This window comes from Arachis stenosperma, chromosome 7 (assembly GCF_014773155.1).
Source record: "Arachis stenosperma cultivar V10309 chromosome 7, arast.V10309.gnm1.PFL2, whole genome shotgun sequence".
NCBI classification, from domain to species: Eukaryota; Viridiplantae; Streptophyta; class Magnoliopsida; order Fabales; family Fabaceae; genus Arachis; species Arachis stenosperma.
The window spans coordinates 8,178,483-8,206,318 of NC_080383.1; the positions used below are offsets into that span (position 1 = coordinate 8,178,483).

Sequence of the window (27,836 nt, forward strand, 5' to 3'; positions counted from 1 at the left end):
TATATATATATATATATATATATATATATATATATAAACTTAGAAAGAGATTTTTTTGTGTAAGAATATATTATAAATATAATTTTTTATGTATATTTTTTTATTAATTTAAATTTTTTAAATAAATAATTTTATAATATGATATCAGAATTCTATAACTTAAAAGATTTTAGAATTCAATTCTTAGTTAATAAAAAAAATATAAAACAAATAAGAAAAACACATACAAAAAATTCATAACCCCATAAATGCCATTAAAAGAAAAGGAAAGAGTAACACATAGGTACGGGTTCTGTTTTAACTTTTAAATACAGAATATACATACAATAAATATGTAAGAACTAAGAAGAATGGTGGATGAATGAAACAGTACAGTCGCTGTGAAATGAAGAAGGTAGCCAGCTATGGTATGATTAGTATTATGAAGCAAGAAGTTAGGGAAGTTGAGAAGATATAATAGTTTTGAGAATATCAAAGCAACGTGGAATCTGGACGAGGACAAATAAACAAACAGGAAAGGAAGTTGCTGCATAAAGCGGAATCAAGAAGGAGCGACCATGGCGACTAAGGAGAGAGTATTGGCCGGAGCTGAAGGAAATAATCATTGCTGCAACTGAGAGGAAGAGGAAAATCAAACCCAGAAGAAGTTTCAGTGGCAAGGATCTCCGAAAATCGTCGGCTAGTTTTCGAGAATTGTAAAGAGAAAGGAACATTATGATTGAAGATACGGACAAGCAAAGCCCAACAAGAGAAGCAACGGCCAGTGTATCGGACTCGACTTTGCCTACTTCCAGTCCTTTGTTGTCGCTACCGTTACCACCGCCGCCGCTGGTGCTGCTGGTGGAAGCAAAGGCAACACTGGCAATGATACCAGCCACAGCACTACAAGCTACTGATGTCTCCTTCAGCTCTGTGATACTATTCTTAATAAGATCTCTGTGTGATTCGATGAAGATTTGCTTTGCTGTTTTCCTGTGGTGATTGATTCTCAAGTAGTTCTCCTCAGGCATTATGCCCCTAATATACTGCAACCACAAGCACGCAAAATTATTATATTTATTAGAGTAATGTTAGGAAATTGTTATTTTTTAATTAATTCATTTTTCTTAAATTTTGGATTTTAAATTTTAAACTTATCTGTTGTTCTTCATCCAAAGTTTATATTCTTGCATGCCAGATGTTGGTTTGTTACGTGGTTACTAGTATAGAAGTTAGTTGTCAGTTTGAACATTATTATTGATTTCAAATGGTACAACATCCAAGAACCGACATGCTTCGGTGCTTGTTCTACAAGGAAATGGGGAGTTGTTAATATCGGATAATTTGAAGTTTAGTATTTAAAATTTAAGAGTAACTAAGGTTGAATATTTAATATTTAGAATTTAAATTTGAAATAAAAATAATTTAAAAAATGATTTATATTAAATTAAAAGAAGTTTTCTGTAATTATTTTTTTATTGAAATTTTAGAAAGCCAAAGAGATCAGTGCACAGTGCACGTATATGTGGAGTGTACATATCAAGATGAGTGTAATTTGGTCAAACTTCAATAAAATTAAAATAAGTGTAATTTTTTTTTTAAATTAAAAGTTTCCGTACCTCATGCCATTTCGTATCCCACATCATTTGCAAGGTCGAGTTAGCTATGGTCCAAGAGTTCACTTCTAAAGCAGCTGCTGCCAAGTGCAACATTGTGTTCTCCTCATCATCTGTCGCTCCCACCATGTTCTTCCAAATGTTTGGTTTCAAAGGCCATATTATCTTCCTCAATTTCTCAATAACAAGGGGTTGCCTATTTATCACTGCCACCAGCAACACGTTTTGCTTCTTTGAGTTGGTGTTGTAGATGGCACTTGGTATCCTGGACTGAATCTCTTCCACCAATTCAACTATGCCATACTTTGCTGCCACTAAGAACGGTGTCATTTTCTCCTGCTCATCGTCGTCATCATCATCATCATGTTCATGGGCTTCGGTTTTCTTCTTTGATGACGAGTCCTTTTCATTATCGGAAGCCATCTCTGTTTTTTGGTTATTAGATTGGTTATCAGCTGATGAATAAATTGAAATAAAATAAATCGGTATGAATGCTATCAATTATATATCGTCATAAAATTAAAATACTTGTAGAATAAATTTTTGGAAAAAAAAAACATAATATGTATACAACAGAGTATAAATTATAACTATTTCTTAATAAAAAAATAAAAATTTTGACTATGTGCTTGTGCTTGCAACTTTTAAAAGATGAAGTACTTTTGAAAGCACTTAAAATAGAACTTTTTAAATTTAAAAGTTTAATATAATCTTATATGTTAACTAATTTTTAAATTTAATGTTTACATTTATATCTATAGTATTTTTAAATTTTAAAAACTATTTTACCAAATACCATTGATGTTGCTTATGTTTATTAAAAGTTATTTTTTATTTGATTTACCAATTAACTTTTATAAGCTACTTTTAAAAAATAAAAATTTTATCAAACTAAACCTAAGTGACACTCAAGTATATACCTAAAAGTTTTAATTGATTATTAATATAATAAATGTTGGTGGGTCTCTAACCAAGTGGGCCATGAACTTAAGAAAGTGGGGTACAGGTTACGAGAGAGGATGAGAAGCTTTCTTTGAAATTCCAAAAAGAAAGCATCGAAGAAAACAAGGTTTCCGCGTCGAGAGAAGAAGAAAATTGGAGGAAAAGAGCATTGTCATTTTGATTACATTGATCTGGTAAATTCGCTCTATTTCTTATAAAATTTTAGTATGTTATTCCTGATGTAGAGATGAACATTAGGATATAACTTGCTAGTTATATTACCTTCTCTTTTGCCTGATTTGAGATGCCCACTTTGTGGAGGGTTATATTAATTCCATCAGTTTTGATGATGTATTTTGTTGATTGTTGAGATGCCCTAGTGTCACTAGGAAGACTGTTTGTGTACCCATTATTCTGATAGTGGAAGATTTTACTGGATTAGGTCCCGTGGGTTTTTGTTCCTCTTTTGGGAGTTTTTCCACATTAAAATTCTGGTGTCTGATTATTTAATTTCTGCCATTATATTTGCTGCTTGGAGTATCTTTGGTATTGCCCATTTAATTACACAGGTTGTGGAAAAATTATTTTTGGTGCTTTCGCTGTTAGACAGGTTCTTGTTTTTTAACCTTTATTGAGTTTTTTCCCAACAAAGTGGTATCAGAGCCTGGTTGTTTATCTCTGTGCTGATTAAATGGAGGAAAATACTCATAGACCGAATATGGCCAAATTAAATTCCTAAAATTATTCAATTTGGAAGACCCTCATGGAAGATATATTGTATAGCAAGGACTTGTATAATCCTATGGAGGGAGATAAATCCAAATGTATTAAATCTGATGCTGAATGAAAGAAGCTGAATCGAAAGGCAGTTGCTTTGATTAGGCAATGGCTTGATCTTAGCATGTATCCACATGTTGACACTGAAATGAATACCGAGAAGATGTGAAAGAAATTGAAGGAGGTATATGAGAGAAAGAATGTGCAAAATAAAGCATTCTTGATTAGGAAGCTTGTCAATATGAAGTATGTTGAAGGTAAATCAATACCGGAGCACTTGAGCATAGACGGTAAACCAACTGACAAATAATGAAATCACTTTGAATGATGAGTTGCAAGCCTTGTTGTTGATGAGCTCTTTGCCTAATAGTTGGGAAGTTCTGGTTGTAACACTGACTAACTCAGCTCCAAATGGAAAGTTGACGTTAGCAATGGTTAAAGAGAGCATGTTGAATGAAGAAGCCAGAAGAAGAGAGCGAGGTTTGACTAATGCCTCCTCCCAGTCAGAAGCACTTGTTTCAGAGTCACGGGAGAGAAGTCAAAGTAGAAAACCTCACAGTTCTGACAGGTCAGAGAGTCAAAGCAAGTCAAGAGGAAAGTACAAGCCAAGAAAAGAGTTCATTTGTCACCATTGTGGCAAGTTGGGGCATATCAAGAGGTATTGTAGGTTCTTGAAAAGAGAACAATCAAGGGAAAGAAATGAAGACAAAAGTAAAGATAGTGATAAAGAAACTACTGCTATTGTTTATGAAGATGTTCTTATCACATATGATAAAAATTATGTGAATCTTGTCTGTGATTATTTCACTTGGATTATGGATTCTGGTGCCTCATGTCATGTCACTCCGAAGCGTAAAATTTTCACTTCCTATACTGATGGAAATTTTGGCAAGATCAAATTGGGAGATAAAGGAGTGTGTATCATTGATATGTGTGATATGTGGCTTGAAACCAACATGGGATGCAAGTTGCAGTTGAAAAATGTTAGGCATGCGCCAGATATGCAGTTCAATCTCATTTTAGTGAAGGCATTGGATCTAGAGGGGTATTGTACTTCCTTTGGTAGTGAAAAATGCAAGATTAACAAAGGGGCTCTCATTGTTGCTAGAGAAGATAATAGTCTCACTACTCTCTATCGGTTGCAAGCAAAGTTGTGCAAAGAAGATGCAAATGTAGCTGATGATTCTTCTTCTAATTTGTGGCACATATGTCTTGGTCACTTGAGCGAGAAAGGACTAAGCGTCTTGGCCAAGAAGCACTCACTTCTAGTGAAAGGTACAACTTTAAATACTTGTACTCATTATTTTGTTGGAAAGCATCTAGAGTATCATTTCATAATTCGGGACCTCATAGGAGATCACATGTTCTAGATTTAGTTCACACTGATGTTTACACTATGGATGCTAAGACATTAGGTGGTGCATCATATTTTGTTACTTTTATTGATGATTATTCTCGAAAAGTGTGGGCTTTTGTTTTGAAATCTAAAGACCAGGTGCTCAGTATCTTCAAACACTTTCATGCAAGTGTTGAAAGAGAAACAGGAAAAAAATTGAAATGTGTTCGAGTAGATAATAGTGGTGAATACAGGGTCCGTTTGAAGAGTATTTTAAAGAATATGGGATCAAGCTTGGGAAGACGGTTCCTAAGACTCCTCAACATAATGGAGTTGCAAAGAGAATGAATCGCACTATCAATGATAGAGTCAGGTGTATGCTCTCTCATGCAAAGTTGCCTAAATCCTTTTGGGGTGAAGCGATGAGGACTGAAGTAGATCTGATCAATCTTTCTCCTTCAGTTCCACTAAATGGTGATGTTCCAGAGAAATTTTGGAGAGGGAAAGATGTCTCCTATAGTCACTTGCGAGTGTTCGGCTGCATGGCTTTTGTTCACATTCCAAGAGATGAAAGGTCTAAACTCGATAAAAAGTCAAAGCAGTGTATCTTCATGGGTTATGGTTACAAAGACTTTGGTTACAGATTATGGATCCGGTGAGCAAGAAGATAATTAGAAGCCGAGATGTAATTTTTCTTGAAGACCAAACTATTAAAGATCTTGAGAAGACAAATAAGCCAACAATAATTGTTAGACGTTCTGCTAATGATGAACCTGGTCCTTCCACTAGACCTTCTGTTTATGGGGGAGATGTACAAGTTGATAATGATGGTGATGATTTACATGATGAACCTACCCATCAATCTGAGGTGCCAGATGCAAAAATTTCACCAGATGTTGAGGTTTCACCTGAACCACCAGTTGAGCCTAAATTGAGAAGATCTACTAGAGAGCGTCATCTTTCTCAAAAATACTCTCCTCAAGAGTATATGATGAACACTGATACTAGGAAGCCAGAGAGCTACCAGGAAGCTATATCTGATGAGTATAAGAAAGATTGGTTGAAGGCCATGCAAGAAGAAATAAAATCCTTGCATGAGAATCATACTTTTGAATTGGTGAAGTTGCCGAATGGTAAGAGAGCATTCAAGAATAAATGGGTGTTCAAATTGAAAGCGGATGAAAATATCTCACGGACAAGGTACAAAACTCGATTGGTTGTGAAAGATTTTGAGCAAAAGAAAGGTATTGATTTTGAGGAGATTTTCTCTCCAGTTGTGAAGATGTCCTCTATTCGAGTCGTGTTTGGATTGGTGGCTAGCTTGAATTTAGAGGTTGAGCAGCTTGATATGAAGATTACATTCCTTCACGGTGACATAGATAAAGACATCTATATGGAGCAACCAGAGGGTTTTGAGGTCAAAGGAAATTAGCACCTTGTATGCAAGTTGAAGAAGAGCTTATATGGGTTGAAGCAAGTGCCAAGGCAGTGGTACACGAAGTTTGATTCCTTCATGGAAGGTTATGGGTATAGTAAGACTTCTTCTGATTATTGTGTGTATATTAAGAAATTCTCTGATGGTGATTTTATAATTCTCTTGTTTTATGTTGATAACATGTTGATTGTTGGTCATGACACTAAGAAGATTGAAAGTCTTAAGAAAGACTTGAACATATCCTTTGCTATGAAGGATTTGGGTCCTACAAAGAAAATCCTTGGCATGAGTATCACTCGTGACAGGAAGAATGAAAAACTGTGGTTGTCGCAGCAGAAGTACATTGAGAAGGTTTTAAAGAGGTTTAGCATGAGTAGTTCCAAACCTATTAGTACTCCACTTGCTAGTCATTTCAAGTTGAGTTCGCAGCAATGTCCTACAAGTGAGAAAGAGAAAGCAGAAATGAAGAAGATTTCATATGCATCTGCAGTTGGCAGTTTGATGTATGCTATGGTTTGCACCAGGCCGGATATTGCTCATACCGTTAGAGTTGTTAGTCGGTTTCTCTCTGATCTTGTCAAGGAATACTGGTAAGTAGTGAAGTGGATTCTCAGATACCTTAATGGTACTTTCAGAGTTTGTTTAGGCTTTGGAAGTGGCCAACCTATGTTGGATAGTTACACAGATGCGGATATGCCTGGGGATCTTGATTCAAGGAAGTCTACTTTTGGTTATATGATGACTTTTGCAGGGGGAGCTGTGTCGTGGTAATCTCGACTTCAGAAATGTGTTGCTTTATCTACTATAGAGGCAGAATACATTGCTGTTGTTGAAGCTTCTAAGGAACTCTTGTGGATGAAAAAATTTCTACAAGAGTTAGGCATCAATCAAGAGAAGTTTGTGTTATTCTGTGACAGTCAGAGTACTATTCATCTCAGCAAGAATCCAATGTTTCATTCCAGATCAAAACACATAGAGGTAAGGTATCATTGGATATGTCAAGTGCTTTAGATGAAGTCATATGTACTTGAGAAGATCTATACTGATGATAATGGTTCAAATATGATGACTAAGAATTTACCTGCAGTGAAGTTTGATTCCTATAAAGAGAAGACAGGTTTGGTGAAGCCGCCTATCCCTATTTGAGTTGGTGAAGGAAAGATTTGTTGGTGGATCCTCAACCAAATGGGACCCACAAACTTTAAAAAAATAAATAAAAAGAATGAAAAAAGTGGCGTACAGGCCACAAGAGAGGATGAGAAGCTTTCTTTTAAATTCCAAAAAGAAAGCATTGAAGAAAACTGACGGTTTCTGCATCGAGAGAAGAAGAAAATTGGGGAAAAAGAGCATTGTCATTTTGATTACATTGATATGGTAAATTCGCTCCATTTTTTATAAAATTTTAGTATGTTATTCCTGGTGTAGAGATGAACATTAGGATATAACTTGCTAGTTGTATTGCCTTCTCTTTTGCCTGATTTGAGATACCCACTTTGTGGAGGGTTTATGTTGATTCCATCAGTTTTGATGATGTATTTTGTTGATTGTTGAGATACCCTAGTGTCACTAGCTAGGAAGACTGTTTGTGTACCCATTATTCTGATAGTGGAAGATTTTACTGGACTAGGTTCCGTGAGTTTTTTGTCCCTCTTTTAAGGGTTTTCCCATGTTAAAATTTTGGTGTCTAATTATTTAATTTCTGCCATTATATTTGCTGGTTGGAGTATCTTTGGTATTGCCTATTTAATTGCACAGATTGTGAGAAAATTATTTTTGGTGTTTTCGCTGTTAGACAGGTTCTTATTTTTGAACTTTTATTGAGTTTTTTCCAACAATAAACTTATGAAATTAGATATAAAATTAAAACTTAATTGAGAGAAAAATTTAAAACATTGTTATCTCTTAATTTAAAGTTGATTTGATATAATTTTATATATATAGATTATCAAGGCTCAAGTAATAAATATTTATGTAACTAATAATTATTAAATCATTTCTTTTGTCCACAATAGTACGAAGATACCTTCCGGCGGGTTCTGCCCTTGTGTAAAAACATCATTTATTTTCTCGAAGTCATCTTTCCAATCATCATCAGATGGTATACCGCCAGTTCCAGTGAATGCCTCATAAGCGTTTTTCATGAGTGCCTTCAACAGTTGATTACTCCATTGGTGATTCTTCTTTGTCTTCCTTACCTTATTTAACACTTAACAAGCATATGCAATAATTATTTTAACCAATATATCGTAATAATAATCATTTCAATGTAGTCAAAGTGTTCTATAATCACCATCAACATCTCCAACCACCCAAGCCTAGCTACGCGAATGACGAAGAAATCAAGAAAACGGGTAGGAATAACAGCTCTTCCTTTGTAATAATGCATAAGTGTGAAATTTGAATTTTTTAAAGTAAAAAAGTTGGTAAAGTAAATGGTTAATTATAAGGATACTACTCGCATAAAGATGATAAAAATAAATTTTTTTTAGGTTGTTTATTTATCCACATTTAAAAATATGTTCTAAGAAATATAAATTAATAATAAAAATATAAATTATGAATAGGATTAAATCAACAAGTAAATTAAAAGATCTAAGAAAAGAAATAATTATATTAATGATTTTAAGTAATATCAATTCAAATGACATTAGATTTTTTAAATTAATACAAAATAATATTTTTCAAAATTTGAATTTCACAATAAATTTTTATTCAAGAAATTTAAAAATAGATAATAATTACTAGACTAAAAATAGAATAATTAGTAGATTAAAATATAAATTTTTAAAAATAAAAAATAAAAAATTATTAAAAAATTATAAATTTTTTTAAAATAAAACTTAACTCGTAAAAATTTAGTTCTCAAAATAAAAAGTATTAAAATGATAATGAAATAAAAAAAAACATAATATTATAAAATTTATAAAAAATAACAAAAAAAATAATTCTCTAATAAATTTTTTGTTAAAAATTTAAATTTTAAACAAATTAAAAAATTGACATAAAAATAAAAATAACAATTTTAATAATATCGCAACACTTTTTAATAAAAATATCACTTTAATCTATGCCATATCTCAAAAATCTAATACATGATAATTTATTCAATAGACGAAATCAAATATTTTTATGTAAAGATGTTTTGAGCATCTTTACTTAAGTGTCCACCAAATCATAATTAATCTTGTAATTTCTATAAAATATGTTCATTATTATCTTAATTTAAGAGTAATTAATCTCACTTTATCACTTTACTAACTTTCTTATTTTAAAAAATCTTGATCCAAAAGTGTGAATGGACCTCTCATATTTCCTCGCGCAATAGTCTTTTTTACACTTATATAGTAAAGTTTTTTTTATCTTTGGTTATGAAAGCTCACACACTTATATCAACACACTTTAAGTTGAAAGGTCTAAATAAATAATTCTAAGTGACCAATATTTTGTTTTTCTTGTTTTTGTCTTACTTTTGAATCAACATTTTTTCATTTTACTCTAATCCCTTGAGAGTTGAGAGTTATATCTATAACATTCTTTTTGTTATGCTTATATGTAAGTGTTGATGGTGTGTTTAAAGAGTTAACAAGCAATAACATATACCTTGTCCAGAAACACCAACAGAATACACGTATGCAGTTTTGATAGATTGGCAAATCACAGCATAGTTTGGTGGAAAGAATCCATCATATTTTTCAGATCTCTTTGATGGGTTTTCTTCATCGACCTTGTCCTTTGATGGGTTTTCTTCATCGACCTTGTCATCACTTCCCCAAGTAAAAAAAAGTTTTCCTGCACATAAACACAAGCATGTGTTTGCATTGCAATATAATTCTCTGATCTCTAAATGTTTTTCACCGTGTTAATTAATTATTAGGAAGTATTATATACAAAAAATCAGTCACATCTGATGTCACCGGTGAAGCATATTTCATATTGAATTGGTTCAAGTACACACCAGAGAGAAAGAGAAGGGATAGAATGAAAATGTATTCACATACCAACAACAGAAATTAGTGATTTTGAGGATTTGTATAATGTGGTGTAATTCTCTGGAAGCAATTCTTCGGGTTCAGTTTTGTTCATCTTTTCCAAATACTTTTTCATTTTACTTTTGACATCCAATGGTTCTACAAGTATACCTTTAAAAAATGAAGAAAAGAATTAGTAGATGAAATCAATCATTTAAGAAAATAAATTATATTTAATTTAAACTTCATTTGAGAAAGAGTAAATAAATAAATATATACTCTAAACAAAAAAAAAATAAAAATATTATATAAATATTGAGTGTAGTTAGCCTTATGTGAAGTTGATAGATAAGAATCATTATGATAATTTAGTTAAACATGTTAAATCATTTAATAACTTTTAACTATTAACTTTAATTTCACATCAAATTAACTGCACATAAATTTTCATCTACAAATATTTGCAATTCTATAAGTGATAAGTAATTAGTATGTTCATACTGCACAAAAAAAAACATTAATAAAACATAGCATATAATAATAAATGTAGCTTTCAAAATATACAACCATATACTTACAGTGATAAAGGATTAATTTCCACCATGAAAATTTGATTCCACTTCGAAAGGCCAATGGCCTAGTAGCAAAGATTTTTAAAGGGGTGAGTCCTTTCTTGTTGCGGAGTGTAGCAAGTACAGGAAAACAATGCACTATTATGACTGCTAAATCTGTTCCACCATAACATAAATATATATATATGAAAACAAATTAGTGTATATATTGATTATTAAAAATACTATTTGTATACTATAATCAGTAACTAATATATGTATAAATATATATGTAATTTAATTTATTTTTAACGTGTATTTATATTTTAACATATATTTTATACTAGAGACTGATTTTGATTACTAATTTTAAAATACACGTATAGCATAGTCGATATCCTATAATAATTAAGCAATGAAGGTAGCTTACCAAAATGCTCCCTCCTAATAGCACAGTGGAGAATGCTATCTCCGTCATGGTCGCGGACAAGCTCCGGAAAAGTGATGGGGCGGCTCTTATCGGTATCATAGAGGTAAGCGAAGGCTTCCTTGTGCCAATTAAGAGCAGCAAGAAACAATGGTGTCTCCCCTTTCTTGTTCTTCAATGTCCTCAATTCTATCCTCTCCGCTATGATGCACTTGCACAGTTTCGCAAACCCCCTTGACGCCGCCACATGGAGAGGCGTGTCGCCGTGCTCATTCCCTTTCTCCAGAGCACCAGTGTTATGCGCCATGATTTCATACACAAGATCTTTAACAACTTCTCCTTCGTCCAAATCCACGGCCACGTGCAAAGCCGTATCCTTAGAATCGTTAACCGTTATGGTGTGTGCCTTTGGCTTTGAGTCGTACATCTTCCTTACTTCATCCCACCTGCCTTCTAATGTGTAATGCGCTAGCTTTTTACGCAATTCATCTTCTTCTGTCTCAACTTCGAATATTTCTTTCTTTGGTGATGAACTCATCATAGGGTACGACATTTTTTGCCAAATATTGCAAATTCTATGGCTTTCGGGCTTATGTTATACTTAGTATAGTTCACATCTTATATATACTATTTGCATTCCGATCCTCGAATCTAATGCTTTTAGCTTTATCTAGATCACAAGGGAAGAATAATATATTATTATAACTTTTGAGTCAAGCTCCTTCATGTAATCAACACTCTCATAAATACTCAAATGAGAATATCTTTATATAAAACGTGATAGCTAATAATTATTAACTAATTAACATAATATAAATCAAAATTTTAGGTAACACCTTAATTTCTTTTCTTCTTCCGAAAATAATCTCTGCATACAAGCGATTAACGCTTACAAGTCTTACAAGTCTTTTATTCTTAAACGTGCCTCTTGTGGCATGTGTGTTTCACGCGCCCCTTAACAGACTTTTAAATAACGCGCGAATATATAACTTCCTTTTTTTAAAGGATTTCGTTTTCTTTTTTCTATTTCTTGCCTTCTTTGTTCGATCTCGTTCGTGCGTTTTTCTTTGCCTTTTCATTCGTTCTTTACGTGCGTTTCTCACTGGTTTCTCCCTCGTCATTTACGTGTGTTTCTCTCTCTGTTTTCTTGCTTTATTTTTCTCGATTTTCATGATATCTGAAATCAAGCTTTGAAATCATTTTGAAAATAATAGATGATTCAACTTTAGATTGTTAGCTGAACCAGGGCGAAGTAGATTTTGAATTTGAATCAAATGAAGTTCCTGAGGTGTGATTTAGTTTCAATTAATTATTGAATCTGAATTTGATGCAGTTAGTCATTTATGATTGTCTAGCTAAATAATGCGTAAACATTGACTGTGAAATTAATGCGTGAACATTGACTGTGAATTGAATCTAATGTACTAGTAGCTTTGATTAATTTTGTGCATTTTATACCAGACGTTCGGGTGTAAATCAGAATTATTTGGGTGTATTTTAGAAAAGTTTGGGTGTATTTACAGTTTATGGCTTTTCTTATTATTTTAGTTGAGTTGTTGTTGTTCGGGTGTAGTTCAAAAATATTTGGGTGTATTTTAGTTGATTTGTTATTTTTTATGACGTGCAGAAACTCTATAGTATATCCTTATTTTTAACATGGTGTATTTTTGGGTGTATTTTGCAGTCCCTCTGTTTGTTGATGACCAGTTTGTTCCCAAGGTTGGAATGACTTTTAACACCCTTGAAGATGCTGCAAAATTTTACAAGGACTATGCGAAGGCTGCAGGTTTTTCTACAAGAGTTCGAAACACAAATAAGAAGGGAAACGAAATTAAGAATCAATTGATTACATGTAGCAGAGAGGAAAAATGGAAATCTAAAGTATCTCCGACCGAGAAGACAAATCTCACAGCTGGTTTAAATTGTCCTGCAAGAATTTATATACACACATTGAAGAATGTTAGTGCTTTGATCATTTCGAAGGTCGTGTTGCATCATTCACATCCTTTGCTGTCCAACTCAAGCAGAGATGCTCAAACAGTACAAAGAACTAAGCATGTCCGTCCGTCGTACAATAGAGAATAACAAGGAAGCTGGTATCAGACCAAGAAAAACTTACCAATCATTTGTTGCGGCAGCCGGGGGTCACCGTGAGTTAAATTTTATCGAAAATGACGTGAGAAATTACATCACGAGAGAGTGCGGAATGTTTCGGAATAAGAAGATGCAAAAGAATTCGGAAAATACTTATTACGAATGAAAGAGAAGAATCAAAATTTTTTTTTCGAGCTCGAACTCGAGGACGATCAGTCGATTAAGCTTGCTTTTTGGACCGATGCAAAGAGCAGAGCTGCCTTTGAGTATTTCGGAGATGTTATTTCATTTGACATCACCTACAATACAAACAGGTAATATACTGTTCTTGCTTATGATGCTAAATTAATGTTGTTTTATGAATATGCTGCAGAGGTGTATATTGGATGTTTTTGGGTGTATAAAATCATTATTTGGGTGTATTTAATGATTTGAATTCTGTTTTATGTGTTCTTTTTGAATCTGCTGTAGAGGTGTATATTGGGTGTTTTAGGTGTATAAAATCATTATTTGGGTATATGTAATGATTTTAATTCTGTTTTCTCGTAATTTGTTTTAGGTATAATTTGGTTTGTGGTTCTTTAATTTTGTCGGGGTGAATCACCACAGTCGGTCAATACTTCTTGGATGCGCTTTGATGAAAAATGAAGATATTGAATCATTCAAATGGTTATTTCAATATTGGCTTCGTTGCATGGATAGAAATGCTCCGAAAGGAATTCTCACCGATCAATGCGTGTCAATGAAAAGGGCTATAGAGGCTTGTATGCCTACAATAATTCACCGTTGGTGTATTTGGCACATCACGAAAAAGATTCCAAGCAAATTAAACGGCCTTAAGGGACACGCAAAAATCGAACAAGAAATGAGCCAAGTTGTTTGGAACTCTCATAGCAAAAACTCATTTCATAGGAATTGGAATGATTTGCTACTAAGTATGGTCTTATGGACAACAAGTGATTTTCAGGTAATGATGTTTAAATTCTGCAGCAGAGGTGTAAATTACATGTTTTTGGGTGTAATATAGTCTGATTTGGGTGTATTATGCAGGTCTTTACGAAGACCGTCATATATGGGTTCCAATTTATCTGGATCACCACTTCTGGGCCGGGATGAGAAGCACACAAAGGAGCGAGAGCATGCATTCATTTTTTAACAATTTCATTACCCGGAACAACTCACTTATCTAATTTTTCAAATAATACGATAATTGTCTCGAAAGTAGGGAGCAAAGAGACAAAGAATCCGATGCTACAGATTTCACACCGTCATACCGTGTGCAAAAAATCCTCCATTGAAGCTCAGTTTCAACATGTGTACACTCACCAAAAGTTTAGGGAAGTCCAAGCACAATTCAGAAGGAAGGCAAATTGCATTACAAGATTAACGAACTCCACTCTAGGCTATTCAGTATACGAAGTTGGAGAACAAGTTTTCAGCTCAATATTCAACAAGTTTGTGGTTACTTATGACTCAGTAGCAGCCCAAGTAAAATGCCAATGCTTATTATTCGAGTCAAGAGAGATATTGTGTCGTCACGCCCTAAGCGTGTTAAGCTTTGAACGAGTAACCCAAGTCTCGCCGAGATATATATTGGAACGATGGAGCAAGAAGGTAAAGAGGCGACACACACACATCAAGAGTAGCCACGATGAGCCACTGTTGGAGCCAAGAAGTAAGAGGTTTGACGAATTGGTGTTTCGTTCGCAAAATATATGCGAATTTGCATCAGAATCCGAGGAGCTGACTGCCATTCTGCACCGTGCCTACAATAACTTCATGCTTGAGTTGGAACAACTGAAAGCCAAAGGTAAGGGGACATGTTCGTTATCTCTCGAAGATGCCAACTTGGAATCCATTAACGAGCTTCAAAGCCCTCCAAGGGTTCGAACAAGAGGACATCCAAAAATAGGCTATGTTTAAAGTTGGACAAACAGATTGTAAATGCCTCAAAGAAGAAGAAAACAAAAGCTCTAAGCGAGGTAAAAGTGATGTTCTTTAAATAGGTGGTGATTGAGTTTAATTTTCTTGTTAATAGTTTTGCTAATATATGATTATTATTTCCAGTTAATCCTTTTTGATGCTACATCAGTGCTGCAACCAAATTCCAGCCAATATCACGGACATGTTATGAATTATCAGTTCAGAGTATTAGCAACAATGGATAGTTTTTTAGGTATAGTTACAGGATATTGGTGTAACGCTCAGTTTTTTTGGTATATTTCTGAATATTCTTGTGTTTGACATTTTAATTTTATATTTTTCAGATGCTACTGTTTATGTTAAAAATGATTATTTTGTTTAGTTTTTATGGTTTAGGATTTAGGGTTTAGGGTTTAAGATTTTAGGGTTTAGGGTATTAGGGTTTAGGGATCCAGCATCAGGGGATAGAATTTTGGGTGTATATTGAAATTATTTGGGTGTAAAATTTAATTTTTTGGGTGTATAGTAGGTTTGGTGTTTATGGTTTAGGGTTTATGGTTTAGGAGTTTAGGGTTTTAGGGTTTTAGGGGTTTAGGATTTAGGGTTTAGGGTTTTAGGGGTTTAGTGTTTTAGGGTTTTAGGGTTTAAGAGATCCAGCATCAGGGGATAGAATTTGGGTATATATTCAAATTATTTGGGAGTAAAATTCAATTTTTTGGGTGTATAGTAGTATTGGTATTTATGGTTTAGGGTTTATGGTTTAGGATTTAGGGTTTATGGTTTAGGGTTTAGGATTTAGGGTTTTAGGATTTTAGGTTTAGGGTTTATGATTTAGAGTTTAAGGTTTAGGGTTTAGGGTTTTAGGGTTTAGAGTTTAGGGTTTAGGTTTAAGTGTTTAGGGTTTAAGGTTTAGGATTTTAGGTTTTAGGGGTTTAGGATTTAGGGTTTAGGAATTTAGGGTTTAAGGGATCCAGTATCAGGGGATAGAATTTTGGGTGTATATTCAAATTATTTGGGTGTAAAATTTAATTTTTTAGGTGTATAGTAGATTTGGTGTTGTTTTCCTTCATTTTTTAAAACCTGTAATTTAGAGCTTTTGAATATAAGAGAGACAGTTTAATTATGGAAAAAAATTTATAATAAAACTGGATTATATTCTCAATATTTTACAACAAGTGTTCAAACTATTCCAAGAATACATAACACTGAGATTAATCACTATCAATATCATAAGAATCTATCTGACAATATGGACTCAACAACAGTGAGGATGGCTTGGACAATCTTACTGCATCACTTTTCCTAATGGCTTCAGCTCTGTCTTGATTCATTTTATTGAATAGAATCCGGGAAGCAAATTCTACTCTAAAGTGGTCCACCTCCTCCTACAGTTTAAAAGAATATTCTTTTTAATCAACTATATTAATTTAGTAAAGTAATAGAGTTATATAGTTTTAAACACAATTATCTGAGTCCAATTGTCCCACTCATACTTTCCTCTTTTAATGTTTTCAGGCTGAATTATTTCAAGTCATTTCATTACATAAATAGCACAATTATAGGTGAAAAATAAAAAATAAAATAGCAAATAATAGGAAAGATTAATTTTTAGAGTGAAGGATTTATACCTTATTTCTTGGCCTGAGATGTTAATGTATGGTGGTTCAATTTCCTGATCCTTTTTCCTGAGAGGTGCCCCCAGCATATACTCTCATTCTCGAAATTACATATCCCTAAAAAGAAAAATAAAGCAAAATATAAGAATAAATTTAATAAAGAAATACACCCAAAGGATCACAAACTACACCTTATTTTGAACAGAAATACACCCAAATATTAAAATACAAAATACAGAAACAACTTACAACGAATTTATTTAGCTTCATTCTAGCTTCGGAGGGACATGTCTTGTGATACGGATGATGATTGAATTTTTGACGGTTTAGAATTCACAAATGAATTCTCGTTGCAAGTATAGTTTCTAAACCAATCACTAATCCTTTCATACAAAAATTTGTTTGTCACAAGTACAAACCCCTAAAATCTATAAACCGAAGTATTTAAACCTCGGGTCGTCTCTCAAAGGACTTGCAGGGTAGTGTTCTTGTTATTGGTTATGGACTTGTTTATTTTGGGGTTTGGATGAGAAATATGAATAGTAAATGGTAAGAAAACTTTATTAACAAAATGGTCTTGGCAATGTTTGGTTGTCAAGGGTCTTCATCATTATCACTAGCCACAAGTATGGTAGTTGCAAGGATTAATCCCACTTAGTCATCCTTAAATCAATTAACAAAGGAAAGTCAAGTGAGTTATATCAATCCTAGTCCATAAATCCTAGCTTTCCACTAATTGGATTAATGAAGGCTAGAGTTAATGGCTATCAACTATCAATCAATTGGACACTAGTGACTCAAGAAATCCTAAGTTACCTTCTCAAGCCAAGAACATAAAATTCTAGTCTAACATTCTTCCAAGCATTTAATCAAACACTTGGAAGGCACAAAAGAAAAGTATAGTAAATCACAACAAGAATGAATTCTAACTACACTTGATTACAAGAATTAACAACAACAATCAAGGAAATCACAATTATCATGAATTACCTCAAATTGCATTATTAAAAGAAAACAAAGAGAACAAGAGTATCTCAATTACAAAACCTAGAAATAAAATAAGAGAAATTACAACAAGAGGATAGGGATAGAAAGAAGAACCAAAGTGTAGCAATCATCAATTGAAGGTAGAAGTAGAAGGAGACTTGAATTAAACCTAGAACTATGAGATCCTAATCTAACCCTAATTCCTAATCCTAATTCTAGAGAGAAGAGAGAGCTTCTCTCTCTAACTCTAACTACTTCTAAAACTAAACTATGACTAATGATCAAAAGTATGTAAAGTATGTTGATTCCTCTTCAATCCTTGGCTTAAATAGCATCAGAAATGAGTTGGATTGGGCCCACAAGGCTTCTAAAATCGCTGGCCACGTGTTACATTAAGTGGGGTCATGTGCCACCATCGGCGCGTCCGCGTACCGTGCGCGTGCGTGCCCCTATGCGCGATGCAACTATGGCAAATCTTATATCGTTTCGAAGCCCCGGATGTTAGCTTTCCAACCCAACTGAACTGCATCATTTGGACCTCTGTAGCTCAAGTTATGGTCATTTAAGTGCAAAGAGGTCGGCTTGCCAGCTTTCCAGTTCTTTCATTTCTTCATGAGTTCTCCAACTTTTCATGCTTTCTTTCTTCATTCCCTTGATCCAATCTTTGCCTCCTAAGCCTTAAATCACTTAACAAACTATCAAGGCATCTAATGGAATCAAGGTGAATTAAATTTATTTATTTTAAGACCTAAAAAGCATGTTTTCACTCTTAAGCACAATTAAAGGAGAATATACAAAACCATGCTATTTCATTGCATAAATGTGGGTAAAAGGTTATAAAATCCCCTAAATCAAGCATAAGATAACCCTACAAATGGGGTTTATCAACCTCCCCACACTTAAACCAGCATGTCCTCATGCTTAAGCCAAGAGAAAGCAAAGGGCATCAACATTTATTCCATGTAACCTATCTATATGCATCCTATCTACATGAATGCAACTAGATGCAAAATGGTTTTACCTACTTGGTTAAAAATAATCAATCCTCCAAGTCATACATGCACAAGTAGGGTCAAGATCATATAACGATTCATGAATCCTACCAATTCAAATATAAAAATTGAAGTTCAAATAGACTTGCAAGAAGAAAGCTTATGAAGGATGGGAATCACGGAATTGAGCATCGAACCCTCACCGGAAGTGTTTGCACTCTAGTCGCTCAAGTGTTTGGGGTTGATTCACTCAATTCTCCCCTAATCATGCTTTCCAAGATTTGTTTTTCTTCTAACAATCAACAATTATTCAATGCATGCATACATGTATCATGAGGTCTTTTCTTTAGGTTGTAATGGGGTTAATGTCAAGGTAGGATCATATATGGCTAGTGGACTTAGGATTTGAATCTTTGAATAACTAAACTTTCCCACCTAACCTATATAATGACCTATACAATTAAGTACTAATCTAACTACCATTCCTCACTTTTTCACATACTCATGCATTTTCTTTTCATTTCACAACACTTATGCATTGATTCCTTTTTATTGACTTCACTTTGGGGCATTTTGTCCCCTTTATTGCTTTTCTTTTTTTTCTTTCTTTTTATATACATTTTTTTTTCTTTCTTTTTTTTTTTCTTTTCACTTTTATTTCTTTTTCTTTTCATCATTTTTTTTTCTTTCAAAACTATATACAAGAACATCAATTCATAAGGTCTATACATTTAATCAATACATGAGTATGTACCCAATTTTCCAATATAAAAAATACAAAACACAAACACCCTTTATCCCAACCATGTCCCAAAGTTTTCCCATTCTTGAATGACACTCACACTCACTAGCCTAAGCCAATCAAAGATCTAAATAAAGGACATTCATTGTTTTCCGCTTTAAGGCTTGTAATGTGCTAAAATAAGAACAAGTGGGTTAAGCGTAGGCTCAAAATCGGCTAACAAAGGAGAGTAAAAGGTCAGGCTATCTGGATAAGTGAGCTAATGAAATGATGGTCTCAATCATATAAATGCAAAGGAGAGTAAAAGGTCAGGCTATCTGGATAAGTGAGAGCTAATAAATGATGGTCTCAATAATGCATGAATACAGAATAATGGGACATATAGACTCAAACATCAAAGATTACAATCATAGAAAGAGAACAATACACACAAGAATGGAAAATAAGTGGTTATAAGATGTAACCACACAATTAGGCTCAAAACTCACATGCTTGTGTTCTTAGCTCAAAAACCATGTTCCAAATAAATTCATTCAAGCAAGTTCCATAAATTTCCTTTTTCAAATTGGTAGGGTGCCCTAAAACAGTTTCTTGGAAAGGAAATCATCACCCTAACCAAGTAGTCCTAATAAGAAAGAAGGTAAAAATGTACAAATTCTAACTAACATGCAACCTATCATGCAGATGCAACAACTAACTAACATTGGTGTTGAAAAAGAAAATTGTTACCCATGGAGATCGGTCGACGACCTCCCCACACTTGAAGATTGCACCGTCCTCGGTGCATGCAAAGAAGAGCAGGGTGGACGGGTTGCTACAATTGATGAGCTCCTTCAAAAGGTTGTGCGGATGACTTGTTTGTTGCCCCATTTTGAAACTTTCCTTTCCTTCCTTAGCTTATTGGTGGCCAACCTAAAAGGAAAGAAAAAGAAAGAAAGTTAAGCCTATAACAAAGATATCAAAGCAAATAGAATATAGGCGGGGGCTAATGCCAAATAAAGGTATGGTTCTCTACTACATGATAGCAAAGCAGTAAAAGAAAACAATATAAGCCACGGCATATCAATTAACACTTGATGCAAGAGTAAAGTTAAAGTATGAAAAACATATTGAGCATCAAGATCAATAAGAATTGACACAAACAAGATTAGTGATATGCATGAGGGCATTTGGTCCCAACCTAACTCAATGATGATGAAGCATAAAAACAAAGGATAATGAGTTAGGAAGGACTAAAGCACTACCTTGTGTGGAACAAACATTTCAATTAATGTTAAAGGTCACAAAACACCAAGATAAAGCAAGAGAGTCTCAATAATTGAGTATAAGAATTCAACACCATTATTGAAATGACACTTAGAAAAAAACTGAAAACATGCTATAGAACAAAATGAAAATGGAAAGAGTAGAAGTATGCGAATGTAATGAACAAAAGAAAATGGAAGATGAGAAAAAAAAACTCTTTTTTTTTACCGACGCGTGCGCGTCATGCACGTTTACGCGTCAATGGGTATATTGGTCGAAGGACGCGTACGCGCCAAATGCACGCACGCGTGTGTCGAGTTAGGCGAGAGGCATAATGTTGGCCCAAAAGCACAACTCTCTGGTAAAAGTACCAGGAGTGTGGATCGTGCAATCGACGCGCGTGCGCACAGCGTGCGTGCGCGTGCATTGCGAACTTAAGATCGTGTGCGCGTACGCGCCAAGTGTGCGCACGCGTGCATAGACTTGTACCTTTGGCCCAATGTTCGTACAGCGCAGGCCTAGCTCTCGGGTTTTTGGCTGGGGTAGAATTTTTTGCATCCACGCGTACGCGTACAGTGCGCGTGCACGTGGATTGGTGTTCTATTTTTCAAAATTTTTTTTTCAAGTTCTTGCACCTATTCAAGCCTTCCAAACCTCCAACAGCTACCAAAACACCCTAGAACCTTATTCAACATACTATACTACTAACTAAACTCAATAAAACAATAAAACAAGAAATTAAACTAATTCTACCAATATTTACAAAAGATAAAAATGAAAATGAGAATCTACCTACAATGGCAACTCAATTCACTTATTAACAAAACTAAAAGAGTATGAAAAGAGTTTACCATGGTGGGGTGTCTCCCACCTAGCACTTTTATTTATTGTCCTTAAGTTGGACTTATGTGGAGCTTCTTATCAAGGTGGCTTGTGCTTGAATTCTTCTTGGAACTCCCACCAATGCTTGGACTTCCAATAAGCTTCATTCTTCAATTTCAATGTCTTCAAGCTTTGATGGAGTTCTCCACAAACCATGAGCTCCCAAATTTGATTTTCATTGTGCGATCTGGGATCCCACACTTTGTTTTGACACCCGTCCTTAAATTGATCATCATTATTCCATCCGGGTGGTATGGCCTTGGAATTCTCAAAGAAGCTTCCAAACAACTTCCTAGACCCATGCCATTTTGTTCCACACCAACCATTGCTCTTGAATTTTGAGCTTGCAACCGTCATGAGCTTAAAATGACGTTTCCAATCACTACACAATTCTTTCCTACTCTTAACCCCACAAAGAGCTCTAAGTTGACCATCATTTTCAATTAAACCATATTCAAGCGAGAAAGTAAAGCTTAGGGATAAGAATTTTACCCACTTGAATGTTGTGTTGGATGGTGACTTGGGGAGGGAGACCTCCCCACACTTAGACAATGCAAGGTCTACTTCTTTAGGCTCTTCTTTAGTTGTTTCCACCTCTTCGCAAGCTTCTTCAATTTCAACCTTTTCCCCTTTTTCACTTGGCTTGGTGTTGTCTTCAAGAACTTCATCTTGCCCAATGGGAGGTGATTTAATTTTGGATAGGAATTCATTGATGAATGAATCCATCTCTTGATCAACCTCTTCATATTCTTCAATTTCAATATACACCATGCCAACTTTTTCCTCTTGGTAGCTCTCTTTTGATTCACTCTCTTCTAAAACTCATTCTTCTCAACATTGGAATCTGACCATGATCGTCCAAATCGAGACCATCTCCATATGGTTTAAGATACACAGCAAATTTGAAGCCAAATACTGCAACAAATAATTCATAGTTAACATAAACATAATATTTTTATACACAATGAATAACAGATTTAGGAAGAACATCCAATAAGTTGTGTAGAAAAAAAAAAAACAAAACACCATCAACTTTCCAATCGGCCAACATCCCAAACTGTGATCTTCTTTTCATAAGAAATCTCTGGAGCATATCTAATTCAAGATAAGAACTTAATCATGAGAGTAAAAAATAAAAAGTTATCAAATGATATTAAAATACAAAGAAAGGAAAATAGTTACATGTACCATTACCTAGGATCAGGCAATGGTTTGACACATTAATGTGTCATCAACTTCCAATGATAAACTGCTGCCACTAGACAAATTTATGGCATTATCTGGATTATCCCCAACCAGTGACCCATGTTGATTGTCTTCATCACCATCCGATGAAAACCGTTCATCCGGTTCAGACCCAGACAGAACAATGACATCAGCTGATGAGTCTTCTTCCATCCTGGTATACTTTATGTGGACTCTTGACACATTATCAAGTGTCTCAGGGTCCATTAGCTCAGGAACATAGCAATCAGCATCAAGGTGAACTTGGATGGGTTGGTTGTCTTTATCAAACAATAAAAAAAAATTCCAAAACCAACGTACTAAATTGAACACATGCCGTTTATCGCTAAGATAGAAAGTTCTAATCATTTCAAATGAGTACTCAGTTATCAGCAACTGATCATTCTTTTTGATCACCTCCAAGGACAAACAATATCTAACCGTCAACCACATAGAATATTGGCCCGAATCCTTTCCCATTAGTTGAAACAAAATTTGGGAAGGCTCTATCACCCTATATTCAAATTTGTTAACAAAGTTAACTCTTGTAACTAAACATGCTAAAAAGCTTCACATAATCTTACCTAATTATTTAGCAAATAGAGGTATTTTAAATCTACTATTATTACCAACTGAGCAACACAAGAGTGGCATTTGGAATTTCAAGAGTGGCAAGTATAGGAAGCACTTAATTCACCAACCAATACATGAAAAATAAGAATTAAGGAAGTTAAATTAATGAATCAATTAATTTTAATAGAAAAAAAGAGCATGGACAGCAACATGCATGCCTAATACCTTTAACTTTTAACGCGTATGTAATTATAAGTGCAGTCAGCCTTATATTATAGGACCACTTCCAAAAGCAACTACTCCCTTCTCCAACACTCAATTTCATTATGATTCCTTCCCTTTTCTTCTAACTTCTAACTCTCAGCCATTTATATATAAGTTTTAACATCCATAGGTATATAAAGTTAAAACAAAAAATGGTCCAACATGATGAAATTTATATTACATCTTTTCTAACATGTGTTTGCTAGAATATATTACGAAATTTGTGGGAACTGTTAATTAAATAAAATGAAGTGATGATAAGGGTATAGATGGCCATTCTTAAAAGTCTATAGCTTGTGAATTAAAAAAGAAATATGAAAATTTAGTAATTAAAATAATTAACCAACAAAATTATGAATGAAAAGTTCAAAAAAAGTTTAGTGCTGATTATTATCTCATTAAGTCATTAAGATTAATATGACACTCAACTAAATTCAAAACCATCGATTTAAAAATAAAGAACCTTTTTTTGTCTACTGTATTTTTTAGTTCATCCGATTAAAAATTAATTCATTATGAATTTAAATTTTATTTAAGAATTGACCATTAATCAATAAATTATTATATACAGAAAAAATCAAATTCTAGTTCAGTAAATGAACTAACATTATAATGAGAAGAAAACTTTAGAATAAATTGAGTAAATTCTAGTTCAGTAAATATCTCAATGAATTTAAAAAAAAATACATAGAAAAACAACAAAGGGGCAAAGCAATCAGTCTCACAATGAAGAAAAGAATAGAAAAACAAATTAAAGAACATAAAACCAAATCAGTAATCTAATTAATTGAGATTGACACTACTCTACAAAACTGCACATTGGCCATTATATCTCATTACCTGCTGATTGAGATCACAAAATCTGAAAACCAGTTCTTTTCGCTAGGCCAATATACCTGGGTTGCTAAAAACCTCCTATTAACATATAAAGGCACGATTAGAATTTAAGACTGAGACTTATAACCAAGAAAACAACTAACTAAGTATAGAAAAAAATTGTAACAAACTAAAAGCACAATAATGAAAAATACCCAAGAGACCACATTAGAAAACTAACAAAGATATTGTATAAATTACAACAACTTCTGAAATCTAGCCCACATACAAATGAGAGGCCAATAAAATTAAATTAAAACATGAAAAATATCTGAATAAGAATTTAAAAAAAAACACTATAGATGGCATTACATCGATATTGAATTCACATTAAAATTTTCATAACTTAATATGAAATATATTTAATGGAAAAACAAATGAGAGTTCAATTGAATTGAAAATGCAGCAAAGAGAACATCTTCTCTAATGCTCAGCACCATACCTGTTTGGATCTTCTCTATTAGCATCCATGGCCATTCAGACTTGTCAAATAGAGAGGCTTGATATAAAGATTTAAGAAGAAATAAAGGACCCTGTCTCATACTACAAAAGAGAGCATTATAATAAAGTAAACCCTAACAGAAAATTTCAACAAATTCAAGAAAAACAAGCGATAAAATTGAATAAAGAAACTTAAAGAACAAAACATAAAGCATGTCATTTGTAGCACCTTAAATCATGTAGGAAAGTGAAGATATTAAGAATTTCACATAGAAACAAAAGCCACATAAACATTAAAACTGATAACAAATAAGACAAGAAAATAGCAACACTAACACTCAGGACATGCGAATTACTAAACTCAATTTATGTTCTAGTCAACATCATATAAAACTTTTAATTTAAGCAAAGTTCAAAAAGCATCTAAACCAGCATGATTAAATTTATCCATTGAACAGTTAAATCCAAGCAATCAAGCATTGTCTGGGCATTCGAGCAAAAGAAAGAATCAAAAAGAACATTAAATCACACCAACAACACAATAACACCAATTGAAACATTTAAAAAGAAAACAACCAAAAAGAATATCTAAAAATCACCAAGGCTGAAAACAATAATTTGATATCAACGAATTAAAAGATAGGTTTCAGGAAAGTGAAAAATACCCAAACCAAAGAACATTCAATCACAGTTTAAACCAAAATTCAGAATCTCCTCAAATTGAAGCGACAAGCACCCTAAATCAAAGAACCAAAAAATTTCAAATAAAGATTCAGATCATTGAATCAGTGTTCACAGAGGTTCACTATTTCAGTAACACAGTTTCACTATATAAGAGTTAACAGAGTTTCACTATACCAGACTTCAATCATAAATTGATAGTAACAAAAAAAGCTTACCTAGAGAACATGCAAGAGACTGTGGTCGCGGAGAGAGAGAGAGACACCGAGAGACAGAGACAGAGACACCGATGACCAAGGGAGACAGAAACACCGAGGTAGACAGAGCATGCAAGAGTGCTCGAGTAGACGATGGCTTCGAAAGTACGATGGCTACCGCGCGATCGAGGCTTCCAAGGTTGCGATGGCTGCTTCGCGATCGAGGGGAAGTGAGCCCGCAGACGGTAGCTGTTCGAACGAACAATGGCGGCGGCAGGAGGTGGTTGCTGAACGAAGCTGAGGGCTCTCTGGAGCTCGATGAGATTGAAACGGCGCCCTGGACTCTGGAATGCTAGTCTTGGACGGGAGCATGAAGTTAGGGCTTGCTACTTGTCTCATTGAGTAGAACGGCAGCGTTTTGCTGCCTAAAAGTTTTATCCTTTTTTTTATGAAAAAAATATCTAACTATACACTATTAAGTACTAACATAGATAATTTAGATATATCAATAAAAAATTAATAAACCAACTAAGTATTTGAGTATTGGATCACTACTAAATCGAAAAAATAAAAAAGGATGAATAACATATTTTATTTACTTTTAGTAGAGTTGATATTTTAAATAATAAAAGTAAAATTACTAAAGAATTCATTAGATTTTTTTTTTTAATAATTGAAATTTATTTTAAAATTTTGTTTGAAATATATTTTTCACATGATAAAAATAAAAAATACACATAACCAATTTCACTAAAAAATATCCTTTTACATGAGATATCTAAATCTAAATATAAAATTATAACACAATTTAAAAAAATACATTTTTAAATGATTTTGGAATTCATTATCTAAATTATGGAATACATTTTAATAAGTTGTAACAACATATATATATATACATAACACCAAACAACCCCACATCTATATACAATAACGATACATACAAATTTAAGCACAAGAAAGAAACAATACCTTTTATAAATATCACAACTCCAAAGAATGAGTTGATAATTACATACCAAAATAGATCCATTGACATATAGTTTACCAATTTCCCAAGTACTTAACACAACTAAGCAAAATTATAACAATTCTTCAGAGTCTTGCAATGATATTATAGATATCTATATAATTATATATTGTAATGTAAGAAACAATTAGCCACTACACTCATCCATCCTTTCCACAGCATCGCTAGTATTTTCACAATCTCCAAACGCCCTCCGAAGCTCCTCCCTAATAGTGAGAGGCTGATGATTGCCAACTAAATTGGAACCTTGTGAGGAGCAGATTCTTGCATGAAAAGCATGGTTAACAGTCTACAGAGAACACGCAAAATATAAGAACAATAATAACACAGAAGAAAAAAATAAAAAAAATAATAAATAAATAAAAAACAATTGAGATAATAAAGAATCAGGTATGATAAAAATTTGGAAAGTAATAACAGAGATATTAAACAAATAAAGAAACCAAAGGTAACCAACTACATGTATCCATATATGTATTATGTAAACATAGTTTACTAATAGATAAAAATCCCATTAGATAAAGAAATACCCAACAATTCCAGTTCAGAACGGAAATCGGTGAAGCATGATGCACTGGAGCACCTGAGCTCGAGGAACATTGAACGGTTGCATTTGGAGTGAAACTCAACAGGATTCTTAAATTCGAAAGGAAATGAGGAACAAAGGGATCGAGAGGAAATTTCTAAATGGAACAAGAGAAATAACATCAGTAACACTTAATACATCGCCCATGAAAAAACACATAACAATATAGGCAATTGAGGCTAACTTGAAAAAAAAAAAAAAAAGAGACTGGACTAACGCAACATCAGATTGACATAACAATGGTACCACCTGCTGTTGATTATCATGGATGGAGTCCTCCAAAAAGCTCACAATATCAACATCATCACATATTGCACGAACAACATGAAGAGATTTATTCAAATCATATCCAATGGGTCTAGGATCCACTATGAAGACAATTTCTTGTTCATCAACTGAGAATCATGGTATTCGGAATAGTGTAATCATCCGTTGACTAAGAAAAAGGAAAA

At 33.7% G+C, this 27,836-nt stretch overlaps 1 protein-coding gene across 1 annotated transcript; it reads right to left on the reverse strand.

Annotated features, from left to right (window-relative positions):
* Positions 1–403: 403 nt before the first annotated feature.
* LOC130942223 (uncharacterized) lies at positions 404–11,468 on the reverse strand. The gene is made up of 7 exons (XM_057870931.1): positions 11,035–11,468; positions 10,632–10,781; positions 10,084–10,224; positions 9,686–9,874; positions 8,109–8,291; positions 1,599–2,020; positions 404–1,025 (listed from the first exon to the last, which is right to left on the reverse strand). The coding sequence occupies exons 1-7, from the start codon at positions 11,456–11,458 to the stop codon at positions 435–437; spliced, it is 2,100 nt and encodes a 699-aa protein (XP_057726914.1). The 5' UTR covers positions 11,459–11,468; the 3' UTR covers positions 404–434.
* Between the last annotated feature and the right edge of the window lie 16,368 nt (positions 11,469–27,836).

Coding starts and splice junctions, on each gene's coding strand:
- LOC130942223 (XM_057870931.1), bottom strand. CDS start 11,458: ATGTACGACTCAAAGCCAAAGGCACACACCATAACGGTTAACGATTCT. Junction 10,225..10,631: donor GAAATTAATCCTTTATCACT/GTAAGTATATGG, acceptor CATTTTTTAAAG/GTATACTTGTAGAACCATTG. Junction 1,026..1,598: donor GGGATACGAAATGGCATGAG/GTACGGAAACTT, acceptor TTGTGGTTGCAG/TATATTAGGGGCATAATGCC.